Here is a 27,956-nt window from a genome sequence, read left to right as displayed (position 1 = left end):
CATCTGACCCATAGGTGGCAGCCATCTCAAGCCAGAGGACGAGAGGACTCTAGCCGCCACGCATATAAAGGATTTTTTACCTTTACTGCTGCCTGCGCCCCTTGGGCTCTCAGAAATGGCATCTCGCACCCCCAGGGGGTGTGTGCATCCCAAGGTAATAACCACCGGTCTCGACGATGCTGTTGTGATTTCATCCCCACCAATTAGCAGCATGAGTCAGGAGGACCACTCTCACCCCAGTACATATTTACATTGGCATCGAACCTGTTTGTTAATGACAAAGACTGGCTGTATATACGCTCTTCCATTATGTAATGACTAAATATATTAACAATAAATGTGCAAGCAATTTACTTTAACAAGGCAAGACAAGTTCCCCGTATAGTCTTCACAGACTTGTGAGGCAAGTGCTGTGAGCAAGTAGCACCCATGAAGACCGGCAAAACACTCGAAGGGGTGGGTGGCCAGGAGATGTTTACACACCACACCAGGTACTCATTTGAGGCTTAATCGACCTATGGGAGGGCAAGGGCCGGTTCAGATAATTGCCACTGGTGTTGACCGTGAGTGGGAGTTGAACCCGGGTCGCCAGATTAGTAGCACAGTGCAGTAATTGCTCCGCCACCGCTACACACAAACACGTTAACCCATACCTCATCACACACAATGAGAACATAAAAGATAGCCTACACATCGCTCTTGTAAATAGATGTTCAAAACATCTGAAGGTGCACTTTGTTTGTTTTTTGCATAATTCCTCCGAGAAAAGAACAGAATAAATTGATCTTAATTAACACGGTGCGAATAACTCAGTTACTTTATATTAGGAGCAAATGTGGTACTTGGAATAATTAGGCAGTATGCCTGATGGACAAAGCCTGTTATTAGCAGTGATGAAACACGAATCAGAGTAGATTTAAATCGCAAATGGGGAAGTCGGCATGTCCATTGAGACTGCAATCTCTTTAAGGGAAACACGGGTTACAGAGACAAGTAAAAACGATCTAATGATGTGCGAATATCATAAATTAACTCAAAAAAGGAGGGAAAATCAAACAAATCAAGTGAAACGTGTTAGACGGACTACACACGCCGCTGAACCCCGTTCAGGAACGTGGGGGTGAGTTTAAGCAGGGAGGGTCGTGAAGGACGGTGCTGGGGAGTTGGAAGCAGTCGCCCTCAAACAGCGAGCAGAGCCCCGGGCGAAAGAGCAATGGGTTATCGCCGTCGGGAGCACAGTTGGTATATCTGCCAGCCATCTCATTCAGTCAACCCATGGCACCTCGAGTCTGTTCCCTGACCTACCGCCAAGCGGGCCTTTGACACGTGGCCTCAAAGCGCACCTGGCATGGCATAAGCGCTGTGGCGACATCACCGCCACTTAGCGGTGAACGCAGACCGTTGCTGTTGGGCGAGTTTAAACGACGTGGACAATAATCGTGGAGGAAATTCCCCTTTCGTGCAAAGGTTTTTGGGGAAGGAAGAGGGCGGTGCCATTTGAAGTTGCCGACGATCCCTGTGGCGTTGCCATCCCTGTGGGTGAAGAGAGAAAGTGTGCCGCGGAGCTTTGCGACCAAAGTGAACATACCCCCCCCCCCCGCGGCGGGGAGCGACACGCCCGAGCTGAGCCGAGCTCGCGCCAGTCAAGCTCGCTGGGAAAGTTGTGCGCTCAAGCCGCTGATGTTCATTTGGAGAGCCAGCTTGACCAAAAGTGCAACGTCTAACCCCTCCGCCCAAATGCGGCATTGTGCCACCAAGCAATAGTGAGCCGTGTAAAATGAGATGAATACGCATTATTCATTGCTTCGTAAATCGATCGTGATCATAGGGTGTGATTCATGTGTGTCGTTAACTTCATGTAAAATTTGGTGAAAAAGGACCGCTTGCACCTGTAGGATATAGCATTTTCATTATTACCTTTTATCACATGAAAGCCACCGTCATTTCATTTTTATATATTGTACGCGGTTGAAGTCGCGAAAGGCGTTGAAGCTAACAATGAAATTCTCAATACGAATGCAGCTGCACTTAATTCCTGGCATGCGAGCATCATGGCGTGCCCCAGGGAGAAGTGAGAGCTGGACAACGGTGGCTGATTAATTCATTCATTATTAATGAGGTCATTGTGTGCTGCAAAATTATTTGCTTCACGAATGCAAAGCTCCAGAAAAAAAGATTTCCGAATTTCTTGCTCACATCTTCCAATGATATATATAGTTTTGTATTGTGATCATAGGTCATAAACCTATTTGAGGGAGCCAATGGTAGCCTGGTTTACAGAAATCAGTGTTTCAGGCCAACCGGTGATTTCTATGCAGTTTTGTGACACCGCACACAGAGGGTACGGAGTCACGCGTCTGCAGATGTGCGTGTAAGTCTGGAGAGGTGTGCTGTGTTTGTGCATTTTCTCACAACATCCCCAAGATGGAGGAACTCCACCAGGCTTCAGTGCCCTTCCACTGATGCGTGAATTGAACCCAACATGTATTGGTGTAGAAAACTGCAGGAGACCACCTGGTCACATGGAATAGCGGCGGTATGAGCAGGTACCGGTAGTGAGATGTCAAAGTGCTGAAGGAGTCAAGTCAATGAGCTTTGAAGACGTGTAAAGACAGGTTGGCATTGCACGTTTCGTGTGTACACGTCGCATTGCTCAAACAGCTCTCGAGTGCATTGATCTGAGTGGTCCACGGTAATTCTATGATGCACGATTGTTTGTCCTAAATTGGCAGGCTTCTATTTCACATCCACATTGGCGACGTACAAAGTTGTGCTTCTGTACATGTACGCGCTTGCATATATTCATCAACAATAGACACATTTGACTTTGGGTAATGAGAGTGTCAGCCAGTGCCCGAAAGCACATAGGGTCAAGCTGCGTGCTCACTGGCACTGCATAGAGCAAGTCCCTTGTGTCTCGGTCTCACGCCGTCTCAAGATATCTCAAGAAGACAAACATACGCGGTGTGTTTGCAGGGGAATGTCATCAAGGCCAAGGCCGTTGATGCCATCCCACATTAGCAACAATTTCTACGCTCCACTAGATCTCCTGGCTGATAAGTATGTTTGCATGTGTAGTGTACTAATTCACAGCCTTGGGGGATAACCACACACCGGGTCGGGACAGCCAACATGCTGCCAGGCCCACAGGTTGAAGAGGGTGAAGATCACAACGACGACAGCACGATGAGTTCCACTCCAGATCGCAGCAGCCCCAATTGTGAGTCGGAGCTCGCCTTATATCTTGAACAGCATGGCCAGGCTCCGCCCTCAGCCCTGCACCCCTCTGGATCCCCCAGATGGCTCCTTGCCTTGCCCACAGGTGCAACTGGTAGAACAGGCTGTTACCCCTAATTCTATTGTCTACCAATCTCCCAGCAGCACGCGCTACAGTGACTCATTCCATGTCACTATCACCCCCCCCACCTCCCCCATGAGAAAAAACCCAACCATCCCGGCTGACTTCCATACGTCGCGTAGCGGGATGACGAACACTGCAATATCCACGCAATATTCACAATGTATGGCAACAATCCAGCCCCCAAAAATAACAGCAACCCAATGATGAGTAGGAGCGGTCATCTGAACCAAACCGTCTTGGAATGGGTCCGTGTCGCTGGTCCCTCGTATGGACTTGGCATGGGTCCCCCCAAGGACCCTGGAGGTGACTTACAGCTGGCCCAATGGGCACGGTCCCCCCCGGGACAAAGATGGAGGAGAGGAATAAAAAGGTGGCGGTTGTACCGTCCACCCTGGTCTGCCTTTGGGCGGCACCACCGGCGGTTCCATTGGCGTCGAGCCCTGGGATCCTGCAGATGGATGAACAGAGTCTCGCAGAGGCACAACCTCCGTAAACGTATGTCCATCCTCATCGGACACATCACACACCCGGCCATCATATGGAGATGAATTTCCCTCATGAGGTGGAAAATATGGTTTCAGTCGTGATGGGTGCACATACCAATGCCTGCGACCAACCTGGATCCATACACACCGAGGCCTCCTAACCTCAATTGCCTCCACCTGGGCCCTGCCATGGCCTATGCAATTTAGGAGATGTGCCCACGGGTACCTGGGGGCAATGCAGCCATGCCCTCTCCCCAGGTGTCCACAATTTCCGATTCCTTAAGCCAAGCCAATTTTTCATTTGCAGCCTGCCATTGGCCGAATTACTCCCGGACGCCTCCCATGCTTCTGTCAACCGCTTTAGGGTGAGGCTCATCAGTCCTGGCACAGCGACTCTTTTGCTTGGCTCAATGTTTAACTGGGCTTCCATGAGGGGGAGGGTGTCACATTTTCTCCCGTACATAAAATAAATGGGGAGAATCCGGTAGAGGCATGAGGGGCAATCCTATAGGCCGCAAGAATTCCCAGAATGTGTAGGTCCCAATCGGACTGTGCCTCGTTGACCTGTTGCCACAACATGGACGTCAGTGTCCTATGCAAATGTTCTACCATCCCATCAGTCTGGGGATGGTAGGGCGAGGTTTTAATTTTCTTTGTACCCAACAAATCACATACCTCTTGCAATAATTTTGAAGAAAAATTTCGGCCCTGATCCGTAAGGAGACGTTCCGGAGCCCCCTTATCTAATACATAACCATGCAGGAACGCGTCCATAATGGACGCCGCCAACTGATCCGGTAGGGGCCATGGAACCGGCCACCCCTACCAGCAAGAATTTCTTTCCCCTCAGAGTGGTAGGAAATGGCCCCAGGGTGTCGAGGGCAACAAGCTCGTTTACACGGGACACACCAATGGACTGCAGCAGTGGTCAGGTCAGTCTCGGCGGGGGCTTTCGGCGGGCACATTCTACACAACCTTGAGCATGTTGTGAACGTCCTCTGCCATCCCTGGCCAAAAGAAGTCCCGCTTCAACATAGCCAACATTTTCTGCACCCCTAGGTGCATTAATCGCACATGGGCAGCTCTCGCTACTCTACTCCTCAGAGCAGTTGGCACCAGGATACAGTACCGCTGTACCTCTGTATCCCAGTGCATAAGTGACCCATCTCGGAGGACCGTGGGGGATCTACCCTTCCTATCACTTGGTGCATCAACATGGCACCATAACTTTAGTAAGGAGGCGTCCTCCGCATGGAGGCACCCCTATTCCTCGTACGCAAGGCCAATAGTATTATCACGCGCCACCCCCAGTTAGGGTGGCGGAGCATCCATCCATGTGACTATGGTGCCCGGCTCCCTGCATCCACCTACTTACAACCACCGGCACCCATCAAACATGCGTACTGGCTCTTCGGCGAGTCCATGTTGCAGTGGCGTTCCCCTTTCCTATAGGCGACTTCGAATGAATAATCTAACAAGATTTCCAACCATTGCGAGAGTTGCGTGGACAGCTGGTCAACACGTAGCGCGTATTGCAAATCCCCATGATCTGTGTGCACCATAAACTGCCTACTCTAGAGGTACGGGCGGTACTTTTCTACAAATTACACGATAGCCAACAACTCGCGGCATGTAAAACAATAGCGCTGCTGTGCGTTATTGTAAGCGACCACACTCACCATCCCGTTCTCCACCTACAACAACATGGCGCTGATTCCAGTATCACTGGCATCTGTATCCAACATAAACGGCAAGGAGAAATCGGGGTATCGAAAGGGGGTGCGTTCACGAGGCTGTTGCTCAGCGCAACAAATGCAGCCTCCTCCTCAATACCCCACCGAAACCTCTGGCCCTTTGTCGTGAGAGTGTGGAGCGGCTTCGCGATTGTCGCAAACCTGGGCATGAAGCGGCGGTAATATGACACGAGCCCCACAAAACTGCAGACCTCACACACCAACGTGGAGGGTCGGCCACTTACGCATGCACACAGTCTTATTAGGGTCTGTAGCGATCCCGGACTTGCTAATAATGTGCCCCAGGTATTGAACTGATTTTGCAAGAGGTAGCATTTCTGCGACTTGAATTTCAAATTAGCCGCCCACATTCTAACAAATACCGCATGCAACCGCTGCAGATGCTCCTGGAACGTGCGACCAAAGACAATCACGTCATCCAAATAGATTAGACATGACTCCCATAGGAGCCTCGACAGTACCAACTCCATAAGTTGCTGGAACGTGGCCAAAGCTAAGTCAAGCCCCATCAGAAGCACGTTAAATTGAAACAGCCCTTTCGGTGTCCAGAAGGTGGTTTTGGGTTTTGAGCTTTCATCCAGGGCCAACTTCCGAAACCCTGACAATAGATCCAGGGTGGAGAAAAACTGCGCCCCCGACAAGGCATCCAACAAATCGTCCACCCATGGGAGCGGATACGCGTCCCCCACAGAGACTTTGTTTAGCTTCCCAAAAGTCCACACAGAATCGCAAAAACTCCCGTCCTTCTTTTTAACCAGGACAATGGGAGCACCCCACGGACTGGTTGACGGGAGATTATATCGGCGGCCAACATCGCATCGACCGCCTGACAAACGTAGTCCATTTCCTTCGGACTAGACCAAAATTAGTTCTGACGAATGGGAGCGGCGCCACCAATATCAATATGGTGACGCATACGGGATGTGCGGCCCACATCGAATTTACCCTTACGAAATACATCGGAGAATTCCCGAAACAATGCCCACAACTCGCCCCTCTAGTTCCATGACATATCCGGAATACCAACGCACAATGGATCCATCCACAAGTCATCCAACACCGCTTCCCGTTCAACCGCAGCCATGACCCGAGTGGTCACATCATCTGTTTCCTCACAACATGCAGCCGGCGCATGGGCCAACACCGTACCAGCCTGTATGACCGCAATATCTAGCCCAGCATTTAATACTTGCAGGAAGGGCTCCTGATCCCGCCTCACTATCGTCTAAGCCCTATCAAAGCAAGCCCATGAACTGCTCTATTCAAAGGGGTTAAAAGAACCTGACCCCCAGTGATTTTCTGGTCGAGCCGCTTCCGCAGCCTCAAGAGTACGAGCATCTGCGCACCCGGGGGAATCCTAACAGTTTCACGCACCAGGGCCCAAACTACAACATTAGCCATACACCACCCAGTAGGGGACTCCAAAAACTTCAACCGATGCCCCAACGGTAACTCCACACAACCCTAGTCAATTAAAATCCGGAGGGGCATCCTCTTCAAAAAAAATCCATCCCAAACAACGTATTGCCAATGAACTCGAAACCATTACCGGGCCCGTCCTTTCATTATCGCCAATCTGTATTGATGCCTTAATTTGACCCACAATGCCTAAACTCTCACCATTAGCGGCAACAAACGGATAATCTACAGGACTAAGGCAACCCACCGTCGATGGCAGAGTCCTAAAAATAAAATTGGAAACCATAGTGGACGATGTCCCCGTATCTATGAGCATCCGCACCTCAACACCCTGCACAAATCCACATACCATGGATGATCCCGCTGCCATGACACGGTGTGCCAGTGCGGACCATTGCCCGTACCCCCACGGCCAACCATCACGCGCCGAAGCACCACGTTCGTACCCCGTATCCCTATGAGGGGCGATGGCGTGTGCACCCGACACTGACTGCAATGGGGATGCATGAGGTGGCTGTGTTGGCCGGGTGTGTGACGTATCACGACCTGCCTTTGGACCCAGAGGAGGCCGGCAGGACGGAGGATGGTGAAGCAGAGAAAAACTGCCCCAAATCAGCATGGAGATGTGGCCCAGCAGGCCACACCTGAAGCAGGTAACGGGGCCCCGCCATGGCGGAGGCAAGGTCTCCCCCCACTGGTCCCGTCATCATTCCGCTCCGACTCTCCCCCGCGAGCTCCAACCACCCGACGCGCAGACCCAGGGAGATTTTCGGTGCTCCTGGTTGCCTTATTTTCCCGGAAATCCAGCTCTGGCCACTTCCTGAATTGAAGTCAGGTCCTCCTCCTCTTTGGCCGGCAAAAAAAAGGTTCATTTCCTGAGCCAACGTTAACAGTTTCTCTAACACCAGAGAATCCAGTCCTACCTCCTCCATCCTTGAGGACGGATCCTGGGCCAGCAACAGCAGTGCGCTGCGGAGGGCGAAGAGTGTCTCTGTCTCCCCCCAACTCTGGATGACAAAATTCCGCTGTGCGTTGGACGGCAGATAAAAAAATTGCCGCCAACTGGTCGTACACCTGACGCAGCGTCGTTCTGTCCGCCTGGGGGATGAAAAAAAACATCGCTAAGGCTGCATCGTCCAGCGCGGTGAGAAGAATATGTAGTGCCTCCGCATCGGACCACCCCACGAGCTCACAAGTGGTGGAGAACCGCCGCTGGAATGCCGCCCAATCACCCCCTGCAGCCTAAAATTAATTGAGAAACAGCAGCCACTGAGCGAGGCAAGGGGCCCTCGGATGAGCTGTCGGCGGCAGTTAAATTCGGCGTGACCTGATTCCTGCCCTCGGTCGGCAGTGATGGCGGAGTCGCCCGCTCGCTGCCCCCGAGCCGCAACCCCTTCCTTCGGCTCTTCCCTACCCAGCTGCCCCACCAACATCGACACTGTGGAGAGCAGCCCCATGATTTGCGTGCTGAGTGTCCGCAGCCCTCCTTCAACCGGCGGCGGCTCGGAACCGTCATCATTTGCCTGCTGCCCCACTGGGATCGCCACTCCGGGGCCCCCCACAGGGGTTCTGGCTGCTGGCCTTGCCTGGGAATCCTCTGTACCCAAGGATATGCAGGTGAGAGCTGTCTTCTTCGCGGGTTTCAGCATAGACTATTTCCCCCTCAAGGATTCGAAAGGAAACATAAAATTCCTAACAACCCTACAACGTAAAACAAATATTTTTTTCTTTACACTCCTGACACCAAATGTAGTGTACTAATTCACAGACACTAGTAGGAGGTACTCTCTCTCTTTTATTCCGGCCTTCACAGGGGATGACCAAACACCGGGTCGGGACACCCAACATGCTGCCACACCCACAGCTTGAAGAAGGTGAAGATCATACTATGACGGCATGACAAGTTCCACTCCAGATCGCAGCAGCCCCGACTGTGCGTCGGAGCTCACCTTATATCCTGAACAGCGTGGCCAGGCTCCGCCCTCGGCCCTGCACCCCTCTGGATCCCCCAGATAGCTCCGCGCATTGCCCACAGGTGCAAATGGTAGAACGGGCTGTTACCCCTAATTGTTTCGTCTACCAATCTCCCAGCGGCATGCACTCCAGTGACTCATTCCACGTCACTACATCTGTATATATATTACGGCATCTGTATACAGATTTATGCGTGTAATATTGGAAGCCCCCATAACTGAAATTTGCCAGATAATTTCAAAACATATGGCTGTATAAACACTCATATGATGCGTAGTTCACGTCGTTGATTTAATAAGGGGAGTACTTGCTCGCTTCTGATGTATGTATGTATGTTGAACTTCTTTCGCACAGTATGTAGAAAACTGTACTAAACGGAGGTGCTGAGGAAGGACAAACTAAACACAACAAAAAGCAGTTATAAAAAAATGAGTTTTTAATCTAGATTTAAAGGTGCATAGCTCCAGAGCGATCCAGACGGTCCCAGATGGGCATCTGAAAGGCAAGATGCGGTGACCATCTTTGTTCGCGAGTTATAAAAAGCCACTGCGAGGATGACCGGAGTTCGTGTCATGATGATTTAGCACGAGTCTTTAAGTTACTTCTATAAGGGGTTGCGATGGTATGAATGCAAACCAAATGTCACCCACCCGACCAATACAATTGTGTTCATACACCTCAATTTTCCTCATCTGCACATATAAATAACTGATGTGATGTGCTCGCGAGTTTTATTCAAGCCTGCTGTGAATGTTTAAGTGTCAGACTCGATTTGCCATTTTTTGGCCGTTTTCTTCCTAACAGCACTGAGGTTGCCATATAGCAGACCCCCTGCGAGGATGACCAGATTTTGCGTGATGGTTTATTCTCCTTGACGAAATCAGCAAATCATTGTGGTCTGGGACGGACATGGCTGTTGAGGATAAACCCTATCGCTTCCCTCTGCGTGTTGGAGGAAATGCGATGAATCCTATTCAACTCGTCGATGGGTATGAGTGCAGCATGACGCCGAGCACGATTCCCCACTTGAAGCACTGAAAGATTTAATTTCTGTACCCTATGTGTCAAAGTACCTTTTTGTATTCTTGCCTCCTTGTGTTTAACACATCTCCACGTGTGTTGCTAAACAGCAGGGGCTCAGCCACTGTGGGTGTCGCGGTTGTCTGGTCACCCCCAACCATCTTTACACGATGGTTACAGAGACACCCACAACATATTGGACAAAAACTCATGGTATTTGTGACTCCGCGTTTTTTCTCCCTTCAACAAGGTGACATCATAAGTCGCGATTTACGCTGATGACTGAACCTCTAAATACGCAGGAGCGCACGATCAATTGGCTTAGGAATGAGTCAGTAACCAGTAGTTGTGTGAATTCAATGCAATTATAGAACAGCAATTCAATTTCGTGAAACGTGTGTGTGTGTAAATAAGTTTCGTCAGTCCTATTTATATAGTGTGGCAACAGTGTTATTGCGTATGATGGCAAAATATTTAGGAGTTAAATGCCAATGTCGAAGTTTGCTAGTCATGAGAGGGCTTCAAGGAGAGAGTTGGTGTCGTGTTGCTTTTCTTCCATTGAAGGAGCGCAGACCACAGTGGGTTTACGATATCGTCCATAGCTTGGGTTGCCTGGCCACAGTCGCATAACTGTCGATTTCATTTTACCTTCATGAAGGAGACGCGAGCAGCATTGGTCTTGCGGCGATGCTCTGCTGCGGTCGATGGTTCCACCAGCGTCTTCGAGGCGGAACGTCAAAGCCGGTAACGGGAATTAATGACTGCAAGTAATGGGCCACTGTGCATCAGTAGCCATATCAATAACCAGGGGGAGCCATTCACCTGTCGAGCGTGCCACAACATCCCGAGTGTGGCTGTGCCTCCACTAAAACTGCCTGAGCCAATTTGCGTGGGCACAGCGTGAGTGCAGCTGTTTTATTTCCACAGCGTCTGACAACGTTTGCACAACATCACCTGCTGTTAAGTAGGCGTTTCAGATCCTGTTCTTAACATCCAGCAATACGTGACTGCATATTGAGGTGAAGGTCAAAGGTATATAAATGTAGAATTGCTCCCACAATTATTAATTGGGAAACGAAACCTATCACGTGTGGAGTGTATGTGCTGTGGTAGATTGTGTTATGTACTACATTTACACTATGAGACCTCCTTTACCAGTGGCAAAATATAGTAGTAGGTTTTAACCCTTTAAACTGGTACAAAACTGATACCTTTATACAAGGCATCATGTTTGCAATAACCACAACACAATTAGTCAAAATGCAAACAAAAAGAAACACCTCTGATGATGATAATAATATGCACTGTCCTTGAAGTTGATTGGTCCACACCCGAGACAGCTTTCCTTAGAGCCTAGTCTCCATTGGTGTTGGACCAGATGACACCAGAAGGCGTACAACTCAAAAACAGTGCACTATCAGAGTATTGAGAGCTCGGGGTAAGCATTTACACTATGAGACCTCCTTTACCAGTGGCAAAATATAGTAGTAGGTTTTTACCCTTTAAACTGGTACAAAACTGACACCTTTATACAAGGCATCATGTTTGCAATAACATCAACACAAGTAGTCAAAATGCAAACAAAAAGAAACAACTCTGATGATGATAATAATATGCACTGTCCTTGAAGTTGATTGCAAACATGATGCCTTGTATAAAGGTGTCAGTTTTGTACCAGTTTAAAGGGTAAAAACCTACTACTATATTTTGCCACTGGTAAAGGAGGTCTCATAGTGTAAATGCTTACCCCGAGCTCTCAATACCCTGATAGTGCACTATTTATGAGTTGTACGCCTTCTGGTGTCATCTGGTCCAACACCAATGGAGACTAGGCTCTAAGGAAAGCTGTCTCGGGTGTGGACCAATCAACTTCAAGGACAGTGCATATTATTATCATCATCAGAGTTGTTTCTTTTTGTTTGCATTTTGACTACTTGTGTTGTGGTTATTGCAAACATGATGCCTTGTATAAAGGTGTCAGTTTTGTACCAGTTTAAAGGGTAAAAACCTACTACTATGTGCTACATTGTTTAAGAACCCATATTTAATTCATTTATATAATATCTATACTCAGGCCTCTGCATTGCTTATTATGCATAAATTTCCTTGTGCCTTGGGACATCGTCAGGTTTCTCTTTTGATGTTCCCTATGGTGATCACATATTTTACATTTCACTCTTTCCCGTTCCAAGACGACTGCAAGTGACAGGGTGGGCGTCCCATTGATGCTGAGCAAGCGGCTCAGCATTAATTCTAAATATAGAGGCATAGCGCTGGTGTTTTAAAGACACTGTACTCATCGCAGAGAACCGTAACGACACGACCGCACTCTATGATAGCTGGCACCAAACTGTGCCACACGCCCTCCCGCAAGGCCTTGTCGGAAACTTGGTACCGAAAAAGTTGTTTTACTTTATTTTTTCTTCCGGTTCCGTTCCGATGACGTAGATTCACTAGGTGTCGAATCGAGGTGGGTAAAGCATAAATTCGTCAATTGATATAAATGTCTAAGCTCACGACACATGCATCACATCTCAAATGTATGAATCAATGTTTTTCGATTCGTATAAATTTGATGTCATCGGTTCAAGTCACTCCTGCAGCCACATTTCTATAGCCACTCAAAAATATATATTCCAGAATCGGATCACACCCCTAGATCATAACATTCTTTTAATCATCGTCGGCAGGTAAATCATTGGATCTCAATTTTTGCAGATGCTCATTCTGTAATTTTACAGGTCAGGTCTACCATTAAAAATAGGCTTTCTTCTAAATGGACTCTGACAAGGTCATAACGAACTAGCAGACACACCTGGTATGCAAGCGTATTGCAAATTCCTGTTTGGTTGGAGGACAACCGATGTGAATATGAAACTCATGCGGTCAAACCCCCATGACTGCATTACGCTTGTGCGTGAGTCATTGCCGAATGTCCTTTAGGATTGCAGGCTAAGCCAATTCCAACTTTCTGTTGCTGAATGCACGGAGCGTGCCGCGAGAGCTACGGGAGGCAGGGGTTGGGATTGTACGTCCAGGGCGCAATGTGATGTCTCATAGTAGTTGGTTGTGTTTGGGACGTGGATGCCCCATCCCTCCTTCCGAATTTTCCATCACGGATCTCTTAATTACAGGTTCTCCAATCAGCACGGTTGGCTACGTACAGTGCGAAAGAAGTTCAACATACTGGTAGCAAAAAACGATCGGCTTTAGTAATGACAATTCCCTACCACCAGGGCCAGATTCAGGCATAGGCTTTAGGGGCTACAGCCCAGGGGCCTCCGCCAGCTGGAGGGCCTCCAGAGATTCAGTGAAAAGTTATTTCATTTCTGAATGCTGAATTTTATCTGTTGTTAGCCTTGTAAAAAACAATTATTTAACTTTGTTTTCCTTTTGAAAATATTGCTGGGGGCCTCACAGTACCTGTAGCCCAGGGGGCTACAAAATCTTAATCCGGCCCTGCCTACCACCCGTCCCATAATCTTTTTATCACAAAGGTTATAATGATGATGGTGATGCTGATGACGATTTTGTATTTAACAATTTATTTTTACATTCATCATTCCACTTGTTTTACTCTTTTTCAGGAGAGTCCTGCCAAATTGTATTTGTTGTTAGCCTTGTAAAATATTTTTATTTAACTTTGTTTTCCTTTTGAAAATATTGCTGGGGGCCTCACAGTACCTGTAGCCCAGGGGGCTACAAAATCTTAATCCGGCCCTGCCTACCACCCGTCCCATAATCTTTTTATCACAAAGGTTATAATGATGATGGTGATGCTGATGACGATTTTGTATTTAACAATTTATTTTTACATTCATCATTACACTTGTTTTACTCTTTTTCAGGAGAGTCCTGCCAAATTGTATTTGTTGTTAGCCTTGTAAAAAAATTTTATTTAACTTTGTTTTCCTTTTGAAAATATTGCTGGGGGCCTCACAGTACCTGTAGCCCAGGGGGCTGCAAAATCTTAATCCGGCCCTGCCTACCACCCGTCCCATAATCTTTTTATCACAAAGGTTATAATGATGATGGTGATGCTGATGACGATTTTGTATTTAACAATTTATTTTTACATTCATCATTCCACTTGTTTTACTCTTTTTCAGGAGAGTCCTGTCAAGTGTTTGAATCAAGGGGCGATGGTCGCCATGGATATTTCTATTAAGTAATTGGCCGTGTCATTTTCTAATCTTTTCAAATTTGGACCATGACACCGGCACACAATGGTCACTCTCGCGAATGACGTCACGGGATCTTTAACGTCCACTGTGAAGCAGAAAGTGCACATATGTGTACGGTTGATATACCTACAATATTACATTATGATGACTGATGGTAATTGATTCATTCGAATATTGTAACTGATTACGTTGATTATGATGATGATGATAACAATGATGATCATGATTATGCAAGCGACTCCCTCATTGTAATTGGAAAGACCCAAAATTTTGACAATGAATCAACCACCATTGGAGAGCGAGTGTGTGTGTGTTCATGTGGGGAGTGGTGGTGTAATGGTGAGCGTGTTACGAACCCGGCGACCCGAGTTCGATTACCGCTCATGGCCAACACCAGTGACTATTATCTGAACCGGTCTTGGGCCTCACCTAAGTCAACTCAACCTTAACTGAGTATCTGGTGTGGTGTGTAAACATTGCCATTAGGGAGATAAAGGCGGCCGGACTCGTTGCTGGCCAGCCACCCCCTCGTGTGCCGTGCATGCCTTCATAAGTGCTCGCTAACGGCACTTACCCCAAAAGTCGGTTAAGGCTGTAAGGGAGATCTTTGTCTTTGGTGGATGAATAGTTTAGTATTCACGCACTATACATGGGGTGCAATTATAACAATTGCCCATAAACTCGATTCGTTTCTGATGAAATTACCAGAGTCCTTCATCCTCTGTAAATTGAGTAGCAAAAAACGCATGACGTAATTTTCAGAACAAGGCAATTGTTTTCCACATCATCAAGCAAATTCCAAATTACCTGCATGCAGACGACACGCGTTTCCCTTTAAAGGGGCTATGCCTCCTCGTGTGTATCGACACTGCTGCCAATGTAGCTCAGGCGACTGGTTTGAAAAGTATCCCTGGAAAATAAAGTGTTCAATTATAACGACGATGACGATGGATGACGACAATGTGCGTGGATTTGTATAGCTACATGATGATTCCTGCATTGCAGATTCACATACCGCCTATTAAAATCGTACTGGAACCTGCCCTAGCCTTTTGCTTTTCCTTTATGAAGTAAGCGCCTCGGGGCGGTGAGTCAACATATCAGCACTGGGATGATTGCGATGGTAAATTTGTACATCACGATGCAGGGCCTGTGCCGATTGTGAGTAGCAACACACATTCATTTGTGCCCAGGTCGCTTATCAAAAATAAACTAATACCTCAGTGGGCTTTGCCTGATCGGATGGGGATTGTTTAGTTGTATTTGTATGTTTTTGGGAGATTTGTTTGCATTACTTGTACTTTGCACTCCTATCGCGGTTTAGTACTGTTTGTTGTTGTGACGTTCTTATCCGCACCTACTGAAACATCTATGAAAATAGCTTCATCGCCCACCGGATTCCTCCACAATAAATAAATAAATATCCTAATTCTGATATACAGGGATGGGCAAAAGTGTCCGCTTCATCTCCGTTTCTACAATAAGGGGCCGTCCATAAATGACGTCACGCGATTTTGGACCATTTTTGACCCCCCCCCCCTCCCCTCGTCACACGGCATCACAAAAAGTCAGACCCCCCCTCAAATATGACGTCACAAAGCTCTGCCCCCCCCCCCCTCCAAAAAATATATTAAACATGCTTCAAATCGCTTTAAACTATTGTCATTGTAGCGCGTATTTTATGTGGCGCTGCACTCTGATGTTTTAAGAGAAAACATTTATTAAAAAGTCTATTTAATTAAGTAGTACGTGTTGTCTATATTTATTTAAAGTTGCGCATTTTGATGTGATGTCACATTTCTCAAACCTCCCCATCCCTAGTCAAACATCATCACAAATGTCTGACCCCTCCCTCCCCCCTAAGTGCGTGACGTCATTTATGGACGGCCCCGAAACGATTACGCTTGGCAGTGATCCTGCCATCACGTCATGGCCTATGCCGAACTTTCCCTCAACATTTTGAATCAACACGCGTTCAGAGTATTCGGCTGCTAGAAAATGTCACGCAATAAGCCAGTTCGTGGAGCTATCATTTGTGGTGGCCAGATCGCTTCTGAAAAAGAGCTGAATATAGCTCAGTAGGCCTTACCTGGTCAAATAAAAGCTATATATGTAGTACTGACAAACCCTAATGACACACCCACACGTTTCACGAAACTGAACTGCTGCACTACAATTATATTGAATCCACGCAGCTACTGGTTACTCACCCAGTACTGAGCCAATTGATGGTGCACGCCTGTGTATTTTGAGGTTCAGTCATCAGCATAAATGTCACCTCGTTAGTTTAAATATAATGTGCTTCGTCGCATCATCATCATTATCATCAACAGCCATTGCCTATCCACTGCTGCAAGAAGGCTTCCGAACGGCCCGGTGACCGCTACCATCCGTCTTTCGCGGTGGTCGTCAACTCCAAATCGCCAATTCTACCGTCGCTCGACGGTTGTCGCCTCCTCCGATCTCCGTTTCCAAAGAGCGCGTCTCTCTCCTCTCTCTCTCTCCCCCCTCTCTCCGACCTTCTTCGTGCGCTTTTCAGCATCTGCTGCGGTTGCCTTTGCCAGTGCCCACGTGGCCGATCTATGGCCGCAGTAGGCGGCCCGCGGCGACGGAGACGTCCCCCGAGGCCGCCGCGTCCCCCCACTCCCGATCCCCTCTTGCTGTCTCTTCGACGGTTCGGTCCCGAGCCGCCGCCCTCGATGACGGCTCCAGCTCGCGGAGGGGGGTCATTCCTTCTGCGGCGGCGTCCCTTGAGTTTCAACTTTGCTCAGCAAGCGCGGTTTTGTCGTAACGTCACCTTTTTTTTGTCGCTCAATCGATTCAGGGGCTAAGGGGCCGTCCATAAATGACGTCACACACCTGGGGGGGTCAGACATTTGTGATGTGTGACGATGGGGGGGGGGGGTGAGAAATGTGACGTCACATCAAAATGCGCAACTTTAAATAAATATAGACAACACGTTGTACTTAATTAAATAGACTTTTAAATAAATGTTTTCTCCTACAACATCAGAGTGCAGCGCCACATTAAATACGCACTACAATGACAATAGTTTAAAGCTATTTGAAGCATGTTTTATATTTTTGGTGGGGGGGGGGGCAGAGCTTTGTGACGTCATATTTGAGGGGGGGTCTAACTTCTTGTGACGCCGTGTGACGAAGGAGGGAGGGTCAAAAATCGTCCAAAATTGTGTGATGTCATTTATGGACGGCCCCTAAGAAGATGTGCCGGGCGGGGGGGTCCTTGTCGCTGTGCGTGACGCAGCTCCGCGAGGAGAAGCTGTGCTACGGTGAGAGGCGACCGCAGCAGACGGACCAACCCGGCAGCGCCGGGGACAATCGCCTGAGCGTGCAGCGCCCACCACGGCGCACCGTCACCAAGATGCTCTGTGAGTCCCCATCGACGGCACGCCTCTCGACACTCCGGTTAGCGCGGTTGGCTGCGTACCGTGCGAAATAAGTTCAACGTGCGTGTGTACGTCTAACGCGCACACATACACACGCGTATATCTATCATACACACACGTACCACACATGGTGCTCCGTCTAACCCACACTCACCAAACACACACGCATCTCACACACGTACACGTATGGGGCCGTCCATAAATGACGTCACGCACCTAGGGGGGGGGGGGTCAGACATTTGTGACGATGTGTGACGACGGGGGGGGGGTTGAGAAATATAACGTCACATCAAAATGCGCAACTTTAAATACATATAGACAACACGTTCTACTTAATTAAATATACTTTTTAATAAATGTTTTATCCTGCAACATCAGAGTGCAGCGCCACATTAAATACACACTACAATGACAATAGTTTAAAGCGATTTTAAGCTTTTTTTTTCTGGGGGGGGGGGGGACAGAGCTTTCTGACGTCATATTTGAGGGGGGGTCTGACTTTTTGTGACGCCGTGTGACTGGGGGGAGGATAAAAAAATCGTCCAAAATCGTGTGACGTCATTTATGGACGGCCCCTATCTCACACACACACGTATACACGTGCCCCGTCTCACCCACACTCACCACACACACAAGTAGCTCTTACACACACACGGATGCACGTGTCCTTCCCCGCACTTCCGATGACCACGCTTGTCTACGTACGGTGCGAAAGAATGTGAACATACACGCGTACGTACTCCGACGCGCCTCAGGCCCAGGTGGCGGGTGCTTTGCATGAATTTGGGTGGAACTCTGACGTGTTACAGTTTTTCAATGCATTCGTGACCGCATTGGCTGAGAGCTGGTAGCCATGCACATGGCCTGTAATCGAACACTGTGCAGCCAGTGAGGGTTTGGTGGAGCACGCAAATTTGTGAAACTCTCAAAAATCCACTGGGCTGCGATGTCGCCATCTCCGGGCTTTCCATTGGGTATTATGGAAGTACAGCAAGCTGATTAATTTCCATCTGAATTCCATCTGTGCTCTGGTTTCCTCCCAGATGTATAAACGCGCAGTCAAGGGCTTGGCCAAACATCCCAATCGAGGGGCATGGAGCTGGGGCCAATTGTTGGTGCCGGTTCTGGCTACCCTTCCCAAGCACGTGTCTGTGGCTCTCCATGCATCTGAATCTAATGAAAACCAAAAATATGCATTTTTTATGTAACGTTTAACAACACTTATCTACTCCCATTGTCGACAACAAAAGAGAATGGTGCCGCGGTGTAATGGTCAGCGCACTGGACATTCAATCAAAAGGTGAGCTTTTAAATCACCCGGTGTGGTCGTTAAAAACAACGGTGCAAGTTTCTTAAATCCCACCGCCGCCTCTGTCCACGCAGCAGTGTAAAAGGGCACCCAGTCGATTGGCGTGTCACGTGCGGTGGGGTATCGTGTGGGTACCCCCACCTCTTCCAAGACGTCTGGCCACTGTGTAAGGAGGCGGTCAAAATGCCCTCCAGAGGGGCTGTCTCGAGCTCCCTCTCGCAGAGGCCCCTTCTGTCAGCAGTGACGTGAGAGTGTCATCGCAGGGCTGCACAATCATGCGTTTGTGTGAGTCTCGGTGAATTGTGACTAAACTTGGTACCGAGAATGTTGAGTTTGTTCAGGTACGCAACAGTTTATAGTAAAAGTGAGTTTTTATTTTTGGTTTCTTTCCCCAAATTATTGTTAGAACGCTGCTATTGGCGTTATGTTAAGAGATGAGTACATTTCGATTTGGAATGGCTGGCAGTGCTTCATCCGCGATCCGCGTTTGAATCCAGATCTTCTTGAAAAATATCCAGGAACTAAGAGAAATACACTGGGCAAAGGATAGCAACTGAAATCACTATGTGACACAATTTTTGTTCCTGGGTAGGAAGTGTTATTTTGTAAGAAAATTACTATTATTCCCCACAAACTTTGCTTTGTGACTAGGACAGTGAAATTTTGAAATTGACCTATTTTCAATGAGAAAACGGGAGAATTTGTGTCTTTTCGTTCACATCAAGTCAGAAAAACAAAATATGAATCAAAATTAAAAAGCGTGTAAAATAGTTTTAGTTTAGTTTTACAACAATGTTGAATTGATAATTTGTGCAGTGAGAACTGAATCTTAATATTAAGTGATGTATTCATATTTGGGTACATATGTAGTGCTCGGACCGACACGACAGCTTCTTGTATTTCCTTGGTTCTTTATTCAATTATATACAGTGAGGGAAAAAAGTATTTAATCCCCTGCTGATTTTGTACGTTTGCCCACTGACAAAGAAATGATCAGTCTATAATTTTAATGGTAGGTTTATTTGAACAGTGAGAGACAGAATAACAACAACAAAATCCAGTAAAACGCGTGTCAAAAATGTTATAAATTGATTTGCATTTTAATGAGGGAAATAAGTATTTGACCCCCTCTCAATCAGAAAGATTTCTGGCTCCCAGGTGTCTTTTATACAGGTAACGAGCTGAGATTAGGAGCACACTCTTAAAGGGAGTGCTCCTAATCTCAGCTTGTTACCTGTATAAAAGACACCTGTTCACAGAAGAAATCAATCAGATTCCAAACTCTCCACCATGGTCAAGACCAAAGAGCTCTCCAAGAATGTCAGGGACAAGATTGTAGACCTACACCTGGCTGGAATGGGCTACAAGACCATCGCCAAGCAGCTTGGTGAGGTGACAAGAGTTGGTGCGATTATTCGCCAATGGAAGAAACACAAAAGAACTGTCAATCTCCCTCGGCCTGGGGCTCCATGCAAGATCTCACCTCGTGGAGTTGCAATGATCATGAGAACGGTGAGGAATCAGCCCATAACTACACAGGAGGATCTTGTCAATAATCTCAAGGCAGCTGGGACCATAGTCACCAAGAAAATAGTTGGTAACACACTACGCCGGGAAGGACTGAAATCCTGCAGCGCCCACAATGTCCCCCTGTTCAAGAAAGCACATATGCATGCCCGTCTGAAGTTTGCCAATGAACATCTGAATGATTCAGAGGACAACTGGGTGAAAGTGTTGTGGTCAGATGAGACCAAAATGGAGCTCTTTGGCATCAACTCAACTCGCCGTGTTTGGAACAGGAGGAAGGCTGCCTATGACCCCAAGAACACCATCCCCACCGTCAAACATGGAGGTGGAAACATTATGCTTTAGGGGTGTTTTTCTGCTAAGGGGACAGGACAACTTCACCGCATCAAAGGGACGATGGACAGGGCCATGTACCGTCAAATCTTGGGTGAGAACCTCCTTCCCTCAGCCAGGGCATTGAAAATGGGTCGTGGATGGGTATTCCAGCATGACAATGACCCAAACCACACGGTCAAGGCAACAAATGAGTGGCTCAAGAAGAAGCACATTAAGGTCCTGGAGTGGCCTAGCCAGTCTCCAGACCTTAATCCCATAGACAATCTGTGGAGGTAGCTGAAGGTTCGAGTTGCCAAAACGTCAGCCTCGAAACCTTAATGACTTGGAGAAGATCTGCAAAGAGGAGTGGGACAAAATCCCTCCTGAGATGTATGCAAACCTGGTGGCCAACTACAAGAAACGTCTGACCTCTGTGATTGCCAACAAGGGTTTTGCCACTAAGTACTAAGTCATGTTTTGCAGAGGGGTCAAATACTTATTTCCCTCATTAAAATGCAAATCAATTCATAACATTTTTGACATGCGTTATTCTGGATTTTGTTGTTGTTATTCTGTCTCTCACTGTTCAAAATAAACCTACCATTAAAATTATAGACTGATCATTTCTTTGTCAGTGGGAAAACGTACAAAATCAGCAGGGGATCAAATACTTTTTTCATCACTGTATTTATACTAGAGTAATACAAAAATGAATACAAAATATTTAGACACCAAGGTGCACTACCACAGGCGGGACTGGCCACAGCGGACCGATTTCTCTGTGGGGAGGAACAACGTCAAGTCGGAGCCACTGGTGGACCCCCGAAAGGTGCTCATGCCACCACTGCACATCAAATTGGGCTTTATGACACTTACTACCCAGGAACCAAAACAAATGTGTTACACAGTGTAGCCAGCAGCAGTAGACAGTGCCAGCAGGAGAAGCGAAACTGTTGACACGAATCACAATGCATGGATGAGTCAACACAAGAAACAACAAAAACATTGTAAACAAATTACGCAATAACTATTAATTTTCTTAATAAATATACTACCTTGAGTTGTTTTAAAAGACAATTACCGGCGTTCCAAAATGATGCCTACAAGCAGTTTCAAAGCTTCGCTAGTAATATACATCAGTATAGGCTGACACAGAAATACCATCTGTTATAGATATGAGTGTGTGATGGGTCCCATCAAAGAGCAAACATTGGGGTTGGGTAGGAATATCACTTGAGGACAGCGTGCTGTCAGCCAGTGTGTCTGCCACGGTGTAGAGATGTTAACTACCTCGCCTGGTATACAGGAGGTTGTGGGTTGATCCCGACCGCGACGCCTGTATATTTGGAGTTTGCATGTTCTCCCCGTGGCCGCGCGGATTTTTCTCTGGGTCCTCCGGTTTTCTCTCTCCACATTTAAAAGCAACGTGCGTTTAGAGAATTTGGCTGCTAGGAATTTCCACGTGATAAGCCACTTCGTTGAGCTATCATTTGTCGCCAGATAGCTTCTGAAAAAAATCTGTATAGCTATGTGGCCCTTACCTGGTCAAATAAAAACATTTTTAGTTTAGTTCAGACTGCCAGTGTCAGTCTTGAGGCTGTATCTGTTAGCATGGTGTTTATTCTGGATAAGTATTTAACTTTGCTTTCCCTGGAGCAAGGCTGTTTGCTGCTGCTGTATCAGAGCCAGCAGGTATAGCAGCGATAGCGATGGCTCCTTACCCAATGTGCGATGCGTCGCGGTGGCCTGGGTTACCAACCGGCACGTCCACTCTCAGCCTGGCGACAAGGTCAGGCCGATGTTTACCCACGCACTCACGCGATCTTGCGATGTGGTTTATGGAATGCCTTGCAAATTGGCAGTACGATTCTTTGCCAAACCGAACAGTTTCAAGTGGCATCCACACTTAGGTTGTGGTCTGCCGTAGGTGGCCGTTGCATCATGTTGAACGCACGGTGCGACATCAGCGCTGGGCAAATAAAATAGCCGAGAACGCGACGATGTCATGAGCCTGGCCAGTGCTTGGATGGGAAAACCCCAAGCACAGACAGCTTGTCATACGGCTTGTGGTGCTACGTGGGGAGAGCAGAGGGCAATGCATAGACATCGATAGCTGTCCAATATATATTGCTTGTTCAATGTCTTTGCACCCATCTTCACAAACGCACACCGACCGGCTTGGTGAAATATTGTCACATAACCCCCGTGGTCCCCCGCACCGGTGTGTGGAGGCCCTCATCCGGCACTGCAATTCAGAACAGTGTGCCATCAACAGCGCGATGCTTGTGATGTCTAACAAGGACCTCGCGGTCAAAGTCAAGTTGATACCCAGACAACGGGTGGGCGGTTCTCATCTCTATTGGTCACAGCGTGTGACTGGCAGACATTCCACATTCTTATGGCCAAGGCCAATCTCTATAGGACAACCACCGTTGTAATGTAGACTATTTATAAAACGGTGACTGCATCATTATCCGCACTGCATCTTATCGACGCAACACTGCAGCACATGCTTCCATTTGGGGCGCAACGTGGAGTCTATTTATTTTTTATATTCTGCTCTCAAACGGGTGACTTGGCTGAGAAGTGGTTTGACGCGAGTTTTTACTTTCACGCGGCGAAAAGGGCAGTGGACAGCAGACTCGCTAAGCTTTAAGCCAGGCGGTAATTTGGCTTTTGGGCCGGTAGGCACATAAATCGTGGCGCTATTCTTGGCGACTGAGAGGGAGAGCTCATTGCGGTATTGTCTGCGGAGTGGCGTTTGGCGGTGCCTGTGGCGGCGTATGCAGGCAGCGTGTCTCGCCTGTCCGACTAAACTCTGGCGATAGAATGTCGTTCCCGGCCTCCCTTCTTTCGTCTCCACTCCGTGCCACGGCGTCCCCTCCTCTCGCCCGTTAATTTGTGCACGGCGGGGGGTGGCAGCTCTCCCCCCCACCCACCCCCCGCTGCACGTCGGGGTCTCAAAATTGCCTCGCGAGTCGCGTTCATCGCTGCAAGGAAATTGTATCAATGCATTCACAGCCGGAACTTTCGGGTGAGCCTTGGGTAGAAGCGTTCGTTTTGAAACCAGGCAACCAGAAGCCGAGCCGGTGTCCCGCTCGCCGTGTCTTCTTGAATCGGTTTGTTCAAGCCAGTTGTTTATTTCTTTATTTAGCGAATGCTTTTACACGCGACTGCAATATAGTTAGAGCACCAGCCACGCAAGGGACATACATCAATAGTTAAATACACATGTCAGTGCTATATGTGAGTGGACACCAGCCCCGCATAGCCAGAGAGCCACGCGACAGCTTCCTCCTCCAGCACACTGCGGGCTGTCACGCCGTACGCCCCATCAATGTTCAGAAGCGGCACACACCCTGGCGATTCTACTCAAACCCCCCTGGCGCCTTGGGAGGTCGAAGCACTGTGGCAATCTGGACATACGGATCACTGACGAGGTCCTTGTCAGGCACACATCCACGCATCTCCATTCCACGCATCTCCATTCCTCGCCCTGCATACAGTCGGAGTCGTCGGGCCGTGGTGATATCCGCATTGGCTGTCGGGACCTCAGACACACGCGGGTTGGAGGCTTGAAGATGTCGAAGTGAAGGGGCGCCAACATTGAGGAGAAAACGTCGCTGGCTCTGCCGAAGCGCCCACCTGGAGCCACCCACAGTGCGGTGCCTCGGGTTCGTTGCGGCAGTGAGGACCAAATAATGGCGAGAAATTTCGCCGCTGCGTCGAATCATTCTGATGAGAGACGCACACGCGTAAGGGTTTGTCCGGACTTCTTAAAACAAGTCGTGCGAACTCTATTTGGACGTAATACTTTTTCACTGCATCAACAAAACAACCGTTTTGGAGCGTACATTAATGCCATTTCTGAGTCTCATTTACATATTTTCACGGTGTCCAATGCCGTCAACACTGTGTATAAAACAGACTTGTGCTGATTTGTGATTTAATGCATTCGCGCAACAGTGGGTACAGTGGAGAGCGACGGCGGCAGCAGTGACTTGTGCAAGGGGAATCGCTTGTGAACGTGCAGTTCGGCACTCACCATCACCAACACCATCAACATTGCGACCAATTCCAATTAAAAAACGCACACTTCGTGCACCGAATCACACAAACGCATATTAGCGCCGCCGGGCATTCAAGAAACATAATTTGGTCATTTTGGAATGATAATTGGCCTTTGGATACGAATGAAAATTACATAGAAATTATTCCGAAATGTTCACGGTGCCACAATCTCGTCGAGGCCCTGGTATCCATGCGTATAATGCCACCTAAAACGGGGCGTTGTTGATGACATGATGCTTTTGCCGTGAGAAACAGCATGCACCTGCCACTAATGGACATCTGCTCAAATTAAATGAGAGAATCGCTGTCGCGGGCGTAACGCCAAAACCACTTTAGCGCTGCCCTGAGACGCCTCCACTATTTCACACCTCAGCATCGGTAAATCGCTAACGGAGTGCCATTAGAGTATATTTAACTTGGCTGATGTATGCCGTGCAGACAGGCGGCGTTGTGTGTGCGCGTTAAAAAAAACCAGGCGCGGGGCACTGATCATCCTTGTAAAAGACTGATGGAAAACTTAATGGGATCTCACGTTGTAATTACGGTCGGGAAAAAAATATCTAATGGTTCCCATTTAGGACTATCCTTTAGGTAGCTGTACTGTGACGGCGAAGTTTAAACTTTAAGTGGAATGAAGTTACACCAGCAATCACGGTGCCATTGAAAGTCATGGAAACGGAGGTCTGCTCTATGGCAACCTCAGTGCCGTTAGGAATAAAACGGCCAAAAAATGGCAAATCGAGTCTGACACTTAAACATCCACAGCAGGCTTGAATAAAAATCGCGAGCACGTCACATCAGTTATTCATATATTCAGATGGGAAAAGTGGAAGCGTATGGACCCATTTTTTTTTCTGGGGTTGGTGACATTTGGTTTGCATTCGCCCCATCTCACAGCGCATTATGGAACTAACTTAAAGACTCGTCATAAACCATCATGACGCGAACTCCGGTCATCCTCGCAGCGGCGTTTGGCTAGCTATCAAACAAAGACAGTCACTGCATCGCGTGCATTAAGATGTGCTTCTGCAGCCGTCTGGAGCGCTCTTTCTTCTGATAGTAGGAAGCCAATGGAGTTTCGCACTTTGAAATCAATTTTGAAAACTACTTTCTCTTTAAAATGCTTTTGGTGTTTAGTTTGTTACCCTTCCCCCACACCTCCAATTAGCACGGTTGGCCATTTACGAAAGAAGTTCAACAATAATACAGATGCACAAATGTGCGGCGAGTTGTTCAATACTGGCCAGTGTGTGGATTGCAGAGCCACCAGGCACGCTACAAGTCATGGACAAGACCACGGAGAGACGCGGCGATACAAACGTCACAGTCTGATATGCGACGCCAGTGACGGTGCAGACCATGTTGAGTATCTCAATACCTACCGGCTGGTATCGTAATTGGTTATGCGATCCCAAATTTAGACTTAAAACTTTCGTGACTGCAGGAATTCATATTCTTGGTTCATTCGGCAAAGTCACGTAAATAGAAAAAAAAAATCTAAAATAAAAGCAAAAAACACAAGCGATCTTCTTCTCTCCATCTATCCCGTTCCCTTTTATGATTCCCCACTATTGCTGTTATTCATTCATCAATCCTTGTGTAGTGTACTAATTCAGAGACACTAGTAGGAGGCGTTATTCCTCTTGTTTATTCCGGCTCTCACTGCCATAGGGGATAACTCCATACCGGGTCGGGACAGCCAACATTCTTCAAGACCCACAACTTGAACAGGCGAAGACCACGACGATAGCAGCATGACGAGTTCCATTACCGATGGCAGCAGCCCTGACTGTGAGTTGGAGCTCGCCCTTTATTATCTCCAGAGTGGCCAAGCTCCGCCCTCGGCCATGCACCCTTCTGAATCCCCCAGAAGGCTCCAGGCTTGGCCCACGGGTCCAACTGGCTGCTACCCTTAAGTCCATTGTCTACTAATCTCCCAGCTCCACACGCTACAGTAACTCATTCAATGGCACGACACTTGTAGCACGCCCGTGCCATATAAATCACTCTACTCTGGTAACGGTGTGTAAGCTATGTCAAGCGCCTTGAGTGAAGGCGCACTTTAAATATTAGATGAAATAGGACAACAGTTGCTGGCTTCCAACAAAGTCGCACTTGTTTTTTTTTGTGATCGATCCAAGAGGAACGTAATACTTAATTAACCCCTGGCCAGGTCACGTGTGGGTGCTCCAGAGAACCCCGATAGAGTGTGCAGTAATGCCCTGACTGACGTGTTCGCCTGTTACATGGATTCACAAAACGTCGCCACTTTATTATTAACACCGCTACCTGATTCGCGTCACCTCAATCCCCACACTTACGTCGTTGACAGCAGCATCCGTCCTTTCTCGTTATCCGTCGCCTCTCAGCCTTTGCCTCAAAAACCTACCCTGTAAATAGCTTTGATTGACGTCGTCTCGATATTTGTCGTCGCACCTTTCAGGAACGCATCCCCGACGTAAGTCGGGGTATTGCTGTATTTGGCTGACCCTTCCATGCTGTTTAGATGTCTTGGGAGAGGTGGGAGTACCCACACTTTACTCCACCACTAACTGTGGTGAGCCAATTTATACTGCTATGTAAAGAGAGGCGGTGGGAGATTTCAGAAACGCTTCCCTTTTCAAATTCTGTGCTGTAAGTCCAATTGGTAATTTGGACAACCGACGTCTTCACTAGCAAAAAAATTATGCATTATATACTGCTGTCCAATGAGATGTTCATTTATATCTGTAGTGCTTGAGACACGCATCACGCGCTGGGTCGGTATGCGCGCACGTGGCGGACAGTGAGGGCGAACGAGGACATAGGGCGCTGATTGGCTAGCCGTTGTTGTTGTACAAATTAAGGTGGCGTGATAATTAAGGGGGACGTAGGTGGCCGGGGGTAATTGAGGACGCAGGGCATTGATTGGACGAAAGGGGCTGTTATCTGAGATTGGCGCCGGCGTGTCTGGAATAACAACACGACGTGGCACCGGGGGCTGGGGGCAAGTGGCGTCGCGGGGGATGACCTAATTAATTAGGGATAATTGGTTCGGGGATAAAGTGTGAGATGGTGGAGTGAAACGGGAGTTGTTGGTGCCTGGGACGAGAGACGAACGGATGGAGAGACGGAGCAGCGGATAGAGTGA

General features: G+C 48.0%; 1 protein-coding gene across 1 annotated transcript in view; it reads left to right on the top strand.

The window, feature by feature from the left end:
* LOC144722600 (neuromedin-U receptor 2-like) overlaps positions 1 to 27,956 on the top strand; it is a 45,409-nt gene that overhangs the window by 2,410 nt on the left and 15,043 nt on the right. Inside the window, exon 2 of the mRNA XM_078600823.1 lies at positions 17,463 to 17,586. Within this exon, the coding sequence (XP_078456949.1) occupies positions 17,463 to 17,586 (124 nt within the window). The remainder of the gene's footprint in view (positions 1 to 17,462; positions 17,587 to 27,956) is intronic.

The sequence above is a fragment of the Lampetra planeri genome, chromosome 15 (genome assembly GCF_965212315.1).
Source record: "Lampetra planeri chromosome 15, kcLamPlan1.2.h2, whole genome shotgun sequence".
In the NCBI taxonomy this organism is placed as follows: Eukaryota; Metazoa; Chordata; class Hyperoartia; order Petromyzontiformes; family Petromyzontidae; genus Lampetra; species Lampetra planeri.
Note: the sequence above shows the minus strand (reverse complement) of the source record. Positions and strands in the feature narration are given on the sequence as shown.